The sequence below is a fragment of the Phodopus roborovskii genome, unplaced genomic scaffold, assembly GCF_943737965.1.
Source record: "Phodopus roborovskii unplaced genomic scaffold, PHOROB, whole genome shotgun sequence".
In the NCBI taxonomy this organism is placed as follows: domain Eukaryota; kingdom Metazoa; phylum Chordata; class Mammalia; order Rodentia; family Cricetidae; genus Phodopus; species Phodopus roborovskii.
This window is the reverse complement of record NW_026126619.1, coordinates 3,642,825-3,659,135: the sequence shown is the minus strand read 5'-3', so window position 1 is coordinate 3,659,135 and position 16,311 is coordinate 3,642,825. Positions and strand designations below refer to the sequence as shown.

The following is a 16,311-nucleotide window of genomic DNA, read 5'->3' as shown; positions in this document are numbered from 1 at the left end:
ATTTTCCATTGAATCTCTGGCCTTGTCTAAAGGACAATACAAAAATAAAGAAGGAGGTAGAACTTGAAAATGAACTTTCTGCTGTTTTTCCTCCTGAGCCATTGTATATAAGAACTTGCAGCACCAGACTATCCTAGAATTTGACAGCCCAGATAGGAGTTGTTCCAGTATACACAATCAAATCCAACTAGAAACCGTCAATAAGCAGATTGTATGCAGATAATTAGAAACATTTTGTAGCATGAATTAACCTATTCAAGACCAGCTAATCCAAGCCCAAATCAGCCAAATTCCACAAACCCATATAATCAGTCAAACTCCACAAACCGGCAGTGTAGACAGAAGTTTCTGTCCTGCCCAGTCCCACGGCCGTTTATTCTCAAATAATATATTAATTACAAACTACTTGACCAATGGCTTCTTAATGGCTAGCTCTCTCTTAATTATTAACCCATTTCTATTAATCTATGCATCTCCAACTAGTTTTAGCGTATTGGTGATGCCCAGGCCTCTTGCTTCCTTGGCGGCTACACGGAGTCTCCCAGACTCTGCCTACTACCTTTTTCTAACCCTGTTTGGATTTCCCACCTGCCTAAATCCTGCCTATCCATGGACCCAAACAGCTTTTTTATTCATCGACCAGTAAGAGAAATATATATTCACAGCATACAGAAAGATATCCGCCCCATCACCATAGTTCTGAATTGTACCGAAATATCATAGTGTTTGTTACCAAGAACTATTTAAGAAACAGATAACTAATACATCAGATCTCTGACATACTAGTAAGGTGTTAACGATTAAGACATGTTTCTGGCCTATCTCTGCGGGTCCACCCGGAGTTCCTGCAGGCAAGATCCTTGACCCCCAAATCCGGGCCCCTGCCAAAGAACGAGGTATCAGCTGGAGAGCGCCAGTTTCCAGTGAGATCCCACTACCCTGCAAAACCTTCTCAAGTTCCAGCCCAGCCCTCGTCCTCTTCCACCAGCTATTGGCCAGAGGTGAGTCTGGGCCCAATTGGGGCTGCCTGTCCCCTACAATTTCTTTTCCTCCCTCCCCCGCCTGAACTCCCTGGATTGGCCCCTGATCCTGCTGCTCCTGTCTCTGGTCCCCATGGAGAGCACCCTTGGAGCTCTGATACACCCCCACCCATCCCCACCTCCAGCCTACCCCCCCTACCCTGTGCCCTACCCCACCTACGGTCCTGCTGCTCTGGTTGAGCACTGGGACAGAGGGTGGAGCCAACAGTCCACCCTACTTCGGAGACTTCTCGGAGCAACTCCGAACAAAGGAGACCTGACTATCCACCTGGGACCACCTGTAATTTCCACCAGCTTGGTCTCTGACCCCGCCTCCAGTCCTCTGGAGTCCCGGGCCCCTCCCAGAGATCCGCCTATCTCTGTGGGTCTACTCAGAGTTCCTGCAGGCAAGATCCTTGACCCCCAAATCCGGGCCCCTGCCAAAGAACGAGGAGAGCACCAGTTTCCAGTGAGATCCCACTACCCTGCAAAACCTTCTCAAGTTCAAGCTCAGCCCTCGTCCTCTTCTGCTGGCTATTGGCCAGAGCTATTGGCCAGAGCTATTGGCCAGAGGACCACTGTGAGTACCTGCTGGAATGTTCTTCTGGATCCTCATCCTTGACCCCATCCCTGGATCCCTGTCTGCGGAGAAACCTCCTAGAGAGCTTGGACCGCACAGAGCTACAGATATTGAATCTCAGATCCACATAAGTCCATCGGGGAAGTACCATAGAGAGAGGGAAGAGACACCACCAACACCTACTGGAAGAAACTATGGGAAGAAGGCAATACAAGAGAACACCTAACAACAGAAAGACAAACATGACACCACCAGAATCTAGGGAATATACACCAACTAGAATGGAACACAACAACAAAGCAGAGGAAGCAGAAGGGTACGACTTGAAAATCACCATCATAAAAATGATAGAGGCCCTCAAAGAAGATGTGAGAAAATCCCTTAAAGCAATGGAGGAAAAAACAAACAAAAAAGTGGAAGAAATGAACAAATTCCTTAAGGAAAGTACAGAAAGCCAAGAAAAAACAATTAACCATGTGAAGGAAACAGTTCAAGACTTGAAAACTGAAATTGAGAAAATAAAGGCAACACAAACGGAAGGAAGGCTGGAAATTGAAAAGCTGGGCAAAAAATCGGAAACCACGGACACAAGCATAACCAATAGAATTCAAGAGATGGAAGAGAGAATCTCAGGCGCAGAAGATAAACTAGAAGAAATAGATTCATCGACCAAAGAAAATCATAAATCCAACAAATCATTAACACAAAACATCCAGGAAATGTGGGACACCATGAAAAGGCCAAACCTAAGAATAATAGGCATAGAGGAAGGTGAGGAAGCCCAGCTCAAAGGTGCTGAAAACATATTCAACAAAATCATCGAGGAAAACTTTCCAAATCTGAAGAAGGACATGCCCATGAAAGTACAAGAAGCATACCGAACCCCAAATAGGCTAGACCAAAGAAAAAAGACCCCTCGACATATAATAATCAAAACACCTAGCATACAGAATAAAGAAAGAATATTAAGAGCAGCGAAGGAAAAAGGACAGGCAACATATAAAGGCAGACCTATCAAAATTACACCTGACTTCTCCATGGAACCCCTCAAGGCCAGAAGGTCCTGGATAGATGTTCTAAAAGTATTTAGAGAACACGGATGCCAGCCTAGGCTACTATATCCAGCAAAACTCTCAATCAATATAGATGGAGAGAACAAGATATTTAATGACAAAACCAGATTTTCCCAATATGTATCTATAAATCCAGCCCTACAGAAAGTATTGGAAGGAAAACTCCAACCCAAGGAAGGTAACTACACCCACAAAAATGTAGGCAACAGATAATCCAACTACACCAGAACCTAGGGTGAAGCAGAACAAATATATTCACAATACCACTGCCAACAACAAACCTAAATCAAACAAGCATCAACAATCAATGGACCTTACTCACCCTCAACATTAATGGTCTTAACTCACCTATAAAAAGACACAGATTAACAGAATGGATACGAAGACAGAATCCATCCTTCTGCTGCATACAAGAAACACATCTTAGCTCCAAAGATAGACATTACCTTAGGGTAAAGGGTTGGGAAAAGATTTTCCAATCAAATGGAAATAAGAAGCAAGCAGGCGTAGCTATCCTAATATCTAACAAGTTAGACTTGAAACCAAAATTAGTCAAAAGAGATGAAGATGGTCATTTCATATGCATCTCAGGAGAAATCCATCAACACAAAGTCTCAATTCTGAACATCTATGCCCCTAATACAAAGTCACCCACATTCGTAAAAGAAACACTACTAAAACTCAAAGCTCATATAAAACCTCACACACTTATAGTGGGAGACTTCAATACACCACTCTCAACACTAGACAGGACCACCAATCAGAAACTCAACAAAGAAACAAAAGAATTAACAGAAGTTATGTCTCAACTGGGGTTAACAGACATCTATAGAACATTCCATCCAAAGACAAAAGAATATACCTTCTTCTCTGCTCCACATGGAACCTTCTCTAAAATCGACCACATACTAGGAGACATAACAAACCTCAACAGATACAAGAGAATAGGAATAGTCCCCTGTATCTTATCGGACCACCATGCTTTAAAATTGGAATTCAACAACAACACAAATAGCAGAAAACCTGCAAACTCATGGAAACTTAACAATATGCAATTGCACCGTTCCTGGGTCAAAGAAGAAATAAAGAAAGAAATTAAAGACTTTCTAATATTCAACGAGAATGAGGATACAACATACCCGAACTTATGGGACACCTTGAAAGCAGTGCTACTAGGGAAGTTCATTGCACTAAGTGCCCATATGAAGAAAACAGGATAGTCACATAAAAGAATTAACAGCCCAACTGAAAACCTTAGAACAGAGAGAAGCGAATTCACCAAGCAGGAGTAGACGCCAGGAAATAATCAACTTGAGGGCTGAAATCAACAAAATAGAAACCAGGAAAACAATACAAACAATCAATGCAACAAATAGTTGGTTTTTTTTGAGAAAATCAACAAGATAGACAAACCTTTATCCAAATTAACGAAAAAGCAGAGACAGAACATGCAAATTAACAAAATCAGAAACGAAATGGGGAACATAACAACAGACACAGAGGAAATCCAGACAATTTTCAGGTCATACTTTGAAAATCTGTATTCCACAAAAATTGAAAATTCAAAGGAAATGGACAAGTTTCTGGATAACTATCACTTACCAAAATTAAATCAAGAACAGACAAACAACTTAAATAGACCTATAACCCGCAATGAAATAGAAGCAGTCATCAAAAGCCTTCCAACGAAAAAAAAGTCCAGGGCCAGATGGATTCAGTGCAGAATTCTACCAGACATTCAAGGAAGAACTAATACCACTACTCCTCAAACTGTTCCACAAGATAGAAACAGAAGGTTTATTGCCAAACTCTTTTTATGAGGCCACAATAACTTTTGTACCCAAACCTCACAAAGACACAACTAAGAAAGAAAACTACAGACCAATATCCCTGATGAACATCGATGCAGAAATACTCAATAAAATACTGGCAAACCGAATTCAAGAATACATCAGAGAAATCATCCACCATGATCAAGTAGGCTTCATACCTGGATTGCAGGGATGGTTTAACATACGAAAATCTATCAACGTGATCCACCATATAAACAAATTGAAAAAGAAAAACCATATGATTATCTCCCTAGATGCAGAAAAAGCCTTCGACAAAATTCAACACCCTTTCATGATAAAGATATTAGAGAGGTCAGGGATAACAGGAACATACCTAAACATAATAAGAGCAATATACAGCAAACCAACTGCCAACATCAAACTGAATGGAGAGAAACTTAAGCCAATTCCTCTAAAATCAGGAACAAGACAAGGCTGTCCTCTCTCTCCATATCTCTTCAATATCGTACTAGAAGTTCTAGCTAATGCTATAAGACAACAAAAGGAGATCAAGGGCATCCAAATTGGAAAGGAAGAAGTCAAACTGTCTCTATTTGCAGATGATATGATAGTTTACATAAGCGACCCAATAAACTCTACCAGGGAACTCCTACAGCTGATAAACACCTTCAGCAAACTAGCAGGATACAAGATAAACTCAAAAAAATCAGTAGCCCTATTTTTTTCAGATGACAAAGAGGCAGAGAAAGAAATCAGAGAAACATCACCCTTTACAATAGCCACAAGCAACATAAAGTATCTTGGTGTAACGCTTACCAAACAAGTAAAAGACCTATATAATAAGAACTTTGTAACTCTAAAGAAAGAAATTAAAGAAGATACCAGAAAATGGAAAGATCTCCCATGCTCTTGGTTAGGTAGGATAAACATAGTAAAAATGGCAATCTTACCAAAAGCAATCTACAGATTCAATGCAATCCCCATTAAAATCCCACCACAATTCTTCACCGACCTTGAAAGGATAATAATCAACTTAATATGGAAAAACAAAAGACCCAGGATAGCCAAAACAACCCTATACAATAAAAGAACGTCAGGAGGCATCACCATTCCTGACTTTAAGCTCTACTACAGAGCTATAGTTCTGAAAACAGCCTGGTATTGGCATAAAAATAGACAGGTAGACCAATGGAATCGAATTGAAAATCCTGATATTAATCCACGCACCTATGAACACCTGATTTTCGACAAAACAGCTAAAATGATACAATGGGGCAAAGACAGCATCTTCAACAAATGGTGCTGGCACAATTGGATGAGTGTGTGTAAAAGACTGCAGATGGTCCCATGTCTGTCGCCATGCACAAAACTCAAGTCCAAATGGATCAAAGACCTCAACATCAATCCAGTCACATTGAACCTCCTAGAAGAGAAAGTAGGAGGTACCCTTGAACAAATTGGTATAGGAGACCGCTTCTTGAACATAACTCCAGGGGCACAGAAACTGAAAGAAACAATTAATAAATGGGACCTCTTCAAACTTAGAAGCTTCTGTAAGGCAAAGGACACAGTTGACAAGACCAAACGGCAGCCCACTGACTGGGAAAAGATTTTCACTAATCCTATATCTGACAAAGGGCTGATCTCCAAAATACACAAAGAACTCGGGAAACTAGTCAACAAAACACCAAATAACCCTATTAAAAAATGGGGTACAGAACTGAAGAAAGAATTCTCAATAGATGAAATCAAAACGGCTGAAAGACACTTAAGAAAATGCTCCACATCCTTAGCTATCAGGGAAATGCAAATCAAAACAACTTTGAGATACCATCTTACCCCTGCCATAATGGCTAAAATTAGAAACACCAGTGATTGCTTATGTTGGAGAGGATGTGGAGAAAGTGGAACACTCCTCCACTGCTGGTGGGAGTGCAAACTCATACAGCCATTTTGGAGATCAGTATGGCGGTTCCTCAGGAAAATGGGAATTAGTTTACCACAGGACCCGGCAATCCCCCTCTTAGGCATATACCCAAAGGATTCAAAGACATCTGTTCAATTATGTTCATAGCAGCACTATTTGTAATAGCAAGAACCTGGAAGCAACCTAGATGCCCCTCAATTGAAGAATGGGTAATGAAGATGTGGCACATCTACACAATGGAATACTACTCTGCAGAAAAAAATAATGGTATCTTGAAATTCGCAGGCAAGTGGATGGCACTTGAAGAAACCATCCTGAATGAGGTAACCCAGTCACAAAAAGAGGAACACAGTATGTACTCACTCATATATGGATTTTAGAACTAGATCAAATGATCACCAGCCTATAATTCACATCATCAGAGGAACTAGGATACAAGGTGTATTCTAAGAGATTCATATAAAGTCCCTGGGACAGAACTGGGAAGGGACAAGTCCCCCAGAGCTCAGGTAAAGTGGGGGAGGACCGCGAATGGAGAGAGAAGTAGGAGAAAATGAGGGGGAGGAGAGGAAGGCATGTGCGACCAGGAGGATTGAGCCTGGTTAGGAATGGAAGATAGGAAAGAGAGAGAGAGAGAGAGACAGAGAGAGAGAACATAAAAGAGGGAGCCAATATTGGTTTGAAGATAAAGTTGAACACAAAGAAAGGTCGAGAGAACTACAAGACTGCTCCCAACTAACAATCTCAGCTTCCGTGGAAAGGCTATCATAAATGCCCTTCCTGGAGAGTGAGATCAACAACTAACTTCTCCATGGAGCCTTCAACTAATGCCTGTTGAAAAAAGGAGCAAACACCCATACATAAACTCTGAGTCGAACTAGAACCCAGAAGCAGATGGAGAGGACAAGACCATGCGGCAGAAGCACATAGAGACAGCTTACCTGAACAAGGAGGAGCTAAGGGCCACTAGACTGATAGCTGGGAAGCCAGCAGGGGACTGCCTCGGGCCCCCCTGAATATGGGTCTCAGCCAGAAGGACTGAGCAGTCTGAGAGACCTCAGACAGTGGAGCCAGGATGTATCCCTGGTGCACAAAAGGACTTTGCAAACATATCTCCCATGGAGGGATAACTGCCTTATTCTAGAGACAGGAGAGAAGCCCTAGTCCCTACTTCACAAGACCTGTCACATCTACTTGACCCCAACTGGATGGCATTCCCCTACATATGGAATTGTGGTGGGGCTATGGGAGGGGAGGGTGTTTAGAGTGCACGTGAGAGGGCAGAGAGGGTAAAAGGGAGGGAAGGGGAAGGGAAGGAAGGGGAGGGAGGGAGGGAGGGAGGGAAGGAGGGAGAGGGAACTTGGATCGACATGTCAAATAATAAATTAAAAAAAAAATGCTTTGACTCCAAAATTTAACTTGAAGAACACGTTACTGGGGAAAAGGATTTCTATTTTTGTTTCCACAGAAAATGAAAAGATGTGGATTCCTTCCAGACTAATGTGGTTTGATCACGCCAGACCGCCTGAAACAGAGTACAAGCTGATCCTACATTCAAAACAGCTGGACAAAACAGCCCTACAGACTACAGCCAGGATTTCTGCATCTTCTTCGAATCCCCCAAGACAGCGCCCCTTACCAGCAGGAAGTAGTTTGGAAAGAACGACGCCCAAATTCCCAAATATTGTGTATAAATGTTTGTTTTCATTTAATTGGACTTTGTTAAATAAAATTAAATAAATAAATTAATTAATTAAAAAAAAGACATGTTTCTGATGCCATGAAGCTTGGGTTAGGACACAGAGGACTCAGTGGTAACTTATTTTCTATGTGGAAAATGACAGAAGAAAGTAAAACAGGAAATGTACTTAGGTTTCAGAAAGGGTTCCTGCAGTGGACAAAGTCTTAGACTTCGTTGCTGTTGATGATGAACTGCTACATGGAACTATGAATGAAACTAAACCATTTTCTCCACTTGTTGCTTTTGGTCATGGTGTTTCAGCACAGCAATAGGAACACTAAGACAGCATAAAAGAAAAGCACTGCATAGACAAGGAGTTTGTTGCTGACATACAAATCGTTCAGGGTTTTTCTTTTGAAGATACGTTATGACCACATTTGTCAAACAGTAGATCTTAGGAGACAAGGCTTAGAAATGTAGGGTCAGGTTTTAAAAAAAGGGTGGGGGGAGAGCTCAGCCTTATTCAAGAGGCTGAATAATATGGCTTCCTGATGCAGGGGATCAGAGATGTGGGACCGAGAATCCTCACTAAGGATGCTTAGGTTTTGTCTAGGAAGCTAGAGCAGATCTGAGTGAAGAGTAGAAGGCAGGGATGGGGGAGAGTGCAGGGCTTTTACTGGGAGTTTCTACGGAAGAGTACAATGGCAGGCACATGGGTGTATAGCTACAAACATCGGGGTAGAATGTAAAATGATGTGAAATTATCCGTTCTCTTTAAGCGTACACTCCATAGAGCAACAAAATACACTACAAGGCAGGTATTTACATAGTTAAGATTATTGAAATATTACTACATTTCTCCCCCAAGACAGAAGGAGATGGGGTAACTAAAGCTAAGCACCAGCCCCTACAGTGCCCCAAAGCTATGTGAGTCACTTTAGAATACCTATGTCACAAAGTTTGTGTCTGCTTTCAATTCTGCTTGCTGAAATAATTTCATTTTTATGTCACTATGGTAGTTTTGAGTTTTATGTCTTTTATTTATTTCTGCCTTAAACCTCATATTTATGGTGGCCATTTTCTTCTTACATTTCCCTGTAAAATGTGAATGTCAGCAACAATGCACTTCTTTCAAATATCCACAAACATTTATACATGCCAGTTGAAGAGTAATAATCTATTATTTGCATGAAATATACACTCCTATTAGTGCAGATTGGGCTATTAAATATTCATATTAGAGAAATGGGAGTAGCATCACTATGTCTAAGGATGTAGGTTTCTGATGTTAATAGTAGTGACATGTAGATCAATATATGTAAAATGTTAAATAATATAAAAATGGCTATGACAATGCAATAGTTCATGAGCACAATCCCTGCCCACAATTCCTAGCAAATATATACTGAAAATTGGTATCTTATTGAAACTATATAGCAAAGCTAGAACCTTTAGTGATGAGACCATACATTTCAATTTTTCTATGAAGTAGAATTATTTATACGATTCTCCTCAGAGTTATATGTGCATGCATTGTGTACAAGCAGAAAAGTCCACTAGACAACCAGCCTAGGACCAAGGCAATTGTTCATCAGTTAAATGTTTGGCAGAGAAACAGCAAGCATCTGGATTGGACATGTGAGTTTTATGTTGTATGGCATTCTGTCTGTAACTCCAGTGCTCTGAAAGGAAGAAAAGGGCTGCTTGAGGCTAGCCAGCAAGCCAGACTAGTCACATAGGCTAGCCCTAGGTTCAAGTGAGAGAGGGTATACCTCGATGAATAAGAAGGAAAGCAGTGGAGTGAGGATCCCAAAGACAATCTTAGGCTTGCACTCTTGTAACTACACACACACACACACACACACACACACACACACACACACACACAGAGAGAGAGAGAGAAGGTACATTGGCACACACATAAAAAAGTACAACTAGACTAAAAATAGTTGTCATAACAAATTGTATGTCAGTATAAAATATATGAATTATTTGACATAATAATCCCAATAATTTAGTTATCTAGAATTGCTAGAAGTTTTTTACCCTTATTCCTAGTATATGCACAAAGTACAATGGGCCTCTCCAATGCAACACTATCATGAAAGCCCAACAATCACCTTGTGTGAGACAGGTAAGTGAATAATGATTTACTGTAGGACATTGTTTTACAAACACCTGTGAGCTACTGAAGCAGTCTTCTACAAAAGTGAGAAAGATGACAGTGTAAGAAGTCGCTGTGTTCCAGGTGAAGAATGCACAGCTGCTTTGAGGAATGTGTCAACATATTCTGGTGCTGAAGTAAAGCAGTGTTACAACATGTGGGAGTCACTTAAAGCTTATTTCCCATTACAAACAGACCGAGCTTGTGTAGGTCTAGAACAGGAATCATTTATAGGGATCTTGGGTTACCAGTGGGTAAGACAGACCATGATCCAGACTACTCTGAAAGTGACACAGAAAGTTAATAACAGAGGTGGCTTCAGAGTTTTACTCACTTTATACAGTAGAAGGATATGTGTTACAAGATATCACTTCTAGGAGTTAAGTCAATCCTTCAAATTTAGATACTCTATTTTTTAATTAAAGAACCAAAATTAATATTTATAACAAATTTCATTGCCAGAAATTATTTAAAAAGTTAGTCAGCCAGCGGTTGCACACACCTTTAATCCCAGCCCTGAGGAAGCAGAGATAGGTAAATCTCTATGAGTTCAAGGCCATCTTGGTCTACAGAGATAGCCAGGGCTACACAGAGAAACCCTGTCTCAAAACAAACAAACAAACTAACTAATTACCAAACAAAAAGTCATTCATATTCTGTGTAGTTTTTCTACCAAAAAAAAAAAAAAAAAAAAAAAAAAAAAAAACAGTGTAATCATGAAACTCCTCAAGGTGTTACTGATCCTGTTAATTACATAAACAAAAATACTTGTGATCACTATTTTTTTATTTCCATAATATTAAAAATTGACAGGAAGAGATATAAAAATAACTACAATAACTAACAATATTAGTTTGAAACATTAGTTTGAAAGATATTAGTCTGCAATTTGACTTTGACTAATTTCCTTCTTTTATTTATTTTAATTTTTGAAAGAATTTTGTTTCATAATGTAGGCTGTCCTTGAATGAATAATCCTCTTTTTTGAGCGCAAGGGTAATAGGTGTGAGAAACCAGGGTTGGCAATTTCCAAAATATTTTATATGTAAAAAGAAATTGCTACGAGTACTTTTAAGAACAGATAATGTATGGATTTTTTTAAAAGTTATTCAAGTACTGGATATTTTTGAAAACAATATTATAGAGTGAATTCCCAGACTACAACCATTTTCAAAGACAGACAGACCAAACAGATGAAAACTGAAAATAATCATTTTCAAAATGTTTAAAAGGTTAACATTTTGAGGACAAGATTATGTACCATCCCTACATTACGGCTAATAAAGAAGTATTTTTCTATCTCCACCAAAACTTTGAAATGAAATTTTCAATGAACAAAAGTCTAGGTAATCACTAACTCTTTCATTACACACACACACACACACACACACACACACACACACACACACACGTACACACCAGTACACTGTAACTTTGTGTAAGGCAAATCTTGATAGACACAAGTGATTTATTATGCAATTTAATCCTGGACACATATTATATATTCAGTAGGAAAGTAGTTATAGTAACGACCATGATGTAAATATTAGAAAGAGCTTGTTCTATTTCTTTCATTTTGACAAGATAACCTGTACCGCTGAAGCATACCTGAGGTAGGCCTGAATTGAGCTGTCTCTGGAGTGAGTCTCTGTCATAGATGACATCCTGGAGTCTTTGCTGGGCAAGGGAGAGGCTTTCCTGGGTCTCTCGAAGTGTATCTAGTAGACGATCCCTTTCATCCAGCATATTGACCATCAGTTGCTCAAAGTGGGAGTCCGAGTCGGAGCCACTGCTTTGGGACCCCCGTTGGCTCATTGGGGTGTCCTCATTAATCGTGGGCATCACTTCACACATCATTGCTTGAAGAACACAAAGGGAAATTTTCAGTAAATATATTATTTTCAATAATGTTCCCCTCTCCACGTTCATCTCACTAAAGCCTTCACAGTCCAACCCAAATGCTGTCAGCTGTCATGGCAATCCATACATGTCTTATATACAATACTTAACCTTTTTTCCATTTTCTTTTGCATAATTAATTATGCAATATAATTATCACTTATAATTTGATTTGCAGAAATGCATCATTTGAATAACCATACATCCCATTCCTGTCCACCTATGCTTGTTAAAATAATCTCTCATAATGAACATAACTGTACTTTACTTGTCAATCGAATCCTTGCATTCCATTGAGTAGAAACTACACAATTTTTGAGTGACAGGCAGGTAAGTGACCTAATATTCACTGTTTCAGTCAGAAAATCCCCAAAATAACTTGACTATTTTAGGTAACATACTGTTATTTTCTTACAGCCTCAACATATTTCTGTTGTTACTACCCCTTCTGATGTGATCTTTTAAAATTTATTTTCATATCCTGTCTTTCAGAACTGTGCACAGACTTGATGAATGATTCAGATTGAATTAGACATAAACTCTAAGAGTTAATCTGAGATATATGATTAACTCTTGGTTATTATACTGCTAATTACACTTAGCTTTCCTAGTAGATGCCTTGTCTGGTTTCCATCCAGACAATTACAAACTAACACTCTTCCCAAATATTCCATAAAACAGATTGCAGTAAATTACATTACCAAATACAGTCTCACCTCACATCTCAGCTGCTAATCAGAGACTCTGAGTGTCGGAATAAATGGACTGAATCCTTTTTAAGATTATTTACTAATTTTATTTAAAGTAGGTGACACAGTCATTGATGTGTAGCATTGTTCTGTCACATGGGGCATCTTTAAAAATCAGAAACTAATTTTAATTTCCCTTTCACTCTCTCTCTCTCTGTGTGTGTGTGTGTGTGCGTGCGCGTGTGTGTGTGTGTGCGCTTAAATGTCTAACTCATCTCAATTTCAGTTGTTGTGTGATGGTTATAAAGGTATTAGTGACCTTGGTTTTGCAGAGAGCCTGGTGTGAGGATAGCCCAGTTTGGTTGTGTGTCCCAAAGCTTTCTCGTGATTTTATAATGAAAGGTCAATCAATTTTTCTGTTCACATATGTATCCTTAGGGAAAATATTTCTGGTGATATTTTGAAATAAAATGTCAAGATTTAGAGGTTCAATATTTAATTACTTTCTATGTGATTTGACATGTAAATCTGATTGTTAAGGGGCAAACTTAATTACATGTGAACTATTTGGTTATGACCCATTGGATATTAAGGAAAAGTCTAAGGTAATGAAAGGGACTCATTTTATGACAAGTAATCTAGGTAAAGAAATAAAGAGTTGGAAATTTCTAAAATAATTCAAAATACTTTGAAAGGTGTCCATCATTGAAAACACTGAGCTATCTGAAGAGAGAAAGTTGTGGAGCAGATCTTTAGAATGCCTTTACAAATACACCCACACAGGCATTCACTTTTACTATTACCATTTCCTATTTAATGTACACTTTACACGTTTGCCATTTTGATTTTCATCCATGGACTATCCCAACCGTTAAAAATACCCCCCCTTTAACTGCTATAATTTTTTTACACTAATTGAAAACAAAACAAAAACTTTTCAACACATTGGCTTAATTCACATGCCTTGTGTGTCATTCACACATGCAACTACTGTGATGCCCCAAGAGACATGACCATGAACTATGTGTTAATTTTTGACATCGGAGGTTAAAAGAAAGTACCAGAACCAATTGTACTATGAAATCTAGTCATTTAAATGTTCCTCAATCTGCATTTTAAATCACACCCATGTAAGAGGAAAGCTATTACTGCCAACTTTAAATTCTAAGGAGGGGTTAGCAGTCTTTAATACTCCAAGCATCTATTTCACATAAATAAAGCATGCTGCATGTGTTCAAAGGCTTGGTATTACCAGGAGACACTGGACAGTCACAAGCTGGAGATTTTCAGATCAGTGGAAAAGGTGTCATGGATGTGCTCAGCCAAAAGATGCTATGATGACAAGCTTAGAAAAAGGTATTCATTCCATACTTTGAATAACTCAGTTCCAGCCCACTCCTGGAGCATGTGAAATGGGGAAAGTTGGGTTGCCTTTCAAAACTTCAGGCTCCCTTCCCCAAAGTTAAAATGATAACCAGTTCATAAAATATAAACAATTTCTTTATGAAATAAACACATTACATTTTTTATAAAATTTATGAAATTTCCATTTCATGTGTCCCGACATAGTGAAATGTCTTTAGGATTATAAAAACCCAACATTCTCTATTACACACAGGTCACTACTTATCCTTACAGAATGATATTGCATTTTAAAACTCTTGCTACTAGGCCCATAGTTATGATTCTAGCATATACTTCTGAACTCTCCAAATTCAATTCATAAAATTCAAAGTATGCAAAATTACCAGAAAATAAGATGAATGCATGCTATCTGCCCTTCCAGTCAATCTAAATAAGCAACTCTAAAGTTCTTTCCCCCAAAGAAAAAAAAATATGTCTACAAATACCAAAGCTACTTTCATCAGCCAGTTACTGAACATTAAACCTCAGATACTGATACAAGCTTTAAAACAATTGTATGTCCCTCACAACATAGTGTGACAGTTCCTAAATGCACAGCTGCACAGCTTGAGTGTACTGGGAGTAATTAAAAACCTAGGAAGAATATTTTGTAGGATGAATATCGGGAATATGGTGCAGAAAGATATGGTCACCCAGCATCTTGTGTATTGCACCCTGATAGATCACATTTTGCTTTTATAGTAATTTTGGAACTAATACTGCAAATACTACACCATCACTGAGAAACGAGGCAGAGTACACAGTTTACTGAGAGAGGTATTTGTCTTTTCATTAGCCTTCTCTCAAGTCAATGTGAAATATAATTTTATTAGCCCCATCTAGATATATAGATCACTTGTTCACGAAACTACTGAAGGTTCCAGGACCCAGTTTCAGGCAATGCAAATTTTATCTTTAAGAGAGAGAATAAATAACCCTGATTTGTTTAATTATCTCAGTGCTTAAATTTAGCCTGAATAATTTTTTATGCCACGAAAACCAACTCCCGTGCTATGAGCATATAACCTTGACTGTCTTTTAAATCTCTCAGATTCCAAAATAAAAGTTTTCAACGCCCAGTGGACTCATTCAGGAAGGATCTTGAGATCTAGCATGTTCCTCAGTCATGTACGTTCTTATGAGCTTTACCTATTCAGACAAGAATAGTCCAAGAAGACTTTCATTTCATTTAATTGTGTCGCTAGAATGTATACACGACCACAGGCAAAGAAAGATGCAGTCATTCTCTGTAGTAAGTTTCTTCTTCGCAAAGGTTTAGTCTTCAGAACCCTCCCAGCTCCATCTCTGTTAACCCGCAAGGAGTAATTCAGTAAGAGAAAGCCTAGCCATTGTCTGATTACATTACACGAATATTCCTCCTCCTCTTTAACTCTTTGAAATCCCCCGTCCTCAGGAAATATTCCTACCGCTCCAATGGAAGCGCTTTCACTTCTCTTCACCCTAGCGCCTGTTCAGATGGCCAAAGCGAGCTCACCCCACACTGCTGGACAAGTTACTGTTCAGCCACACCCCCACCACCCCGAAAGAAGTTGACTTCATAATTTCCACACTAAAACTGTTCATCTGCCCCGGGAGAGAGCCGGCTAAGTAGGAGGCAGAGAAATCGGAGATGGAGAAGATGGGTGGAAAGCAAAGATAACTAACAGTAACCCACAAGGACTTTGCATCTCCTCTTCCCTGGGGGCGGGGTGGGGCTGGGGAGGTGGTCAAAAAGAGAAAGGGGGGGGGGGAATGAAGCGGAAGAGAAACCATGCAACTCGAATACGGTGTCTGTACCTAATGTCTCTTATTTCAGGTCCTGTTTCTTCAATGGATCACTGACAACCGCAGTCTCGGCTGGAGGAGAGGTGAGGCTCACACCCAGCAGTCCTGGACCATTTCCCTAGCAACGGGAGGAGAAAGGCTGCTTAGACACCCGCGAGCCCCGGCGTTCTCCTGGAACGTGCCCCGGCTCTGTAGCGTGGCAGCCACTAGGCATCTTCCCGTGGCTCCGTCAGCAGCCAAAGGGAGACGGGTCCATCGAAAAATGGCATATTACAAATTTTGCTTTGGGAAGCAGAG

The 16,311-nt window shown here is 39.6% G+C and overlaps 1 protein-coding gene across 1 annotated transcript in view; it reads right to left on the bottom strand.

Annotated features, from left to right (window-relative positions):
- Positions 1-16,098, bottom strand: part of Ppfia2 (PTPRF interacting protein alpha 2) — a 372,354-nt gene extending 356,256 nt beyond the window's left edge. Inside the window, exons 1-2 of the mRNA XM_051206391.1 lie at positions 16,027-16,098; positions 11,846-12,096 (exon numbers count right to left, since the gene is read on the bottom strand). Coding sequence (XP_051062348.1) covers positions 11,846-12,094 — 249 coding nt within the window. The 5' untranslated portion in view covers positions 12,095-12,096; positions 16,027-16,098. The remainder of the gene's footprint in view (positions 1-11,845; positions 12,097-16,026) is intronic.
- Between the last annotated feature and the right edge of the window lie 213 nt (positions 16,099-16,311).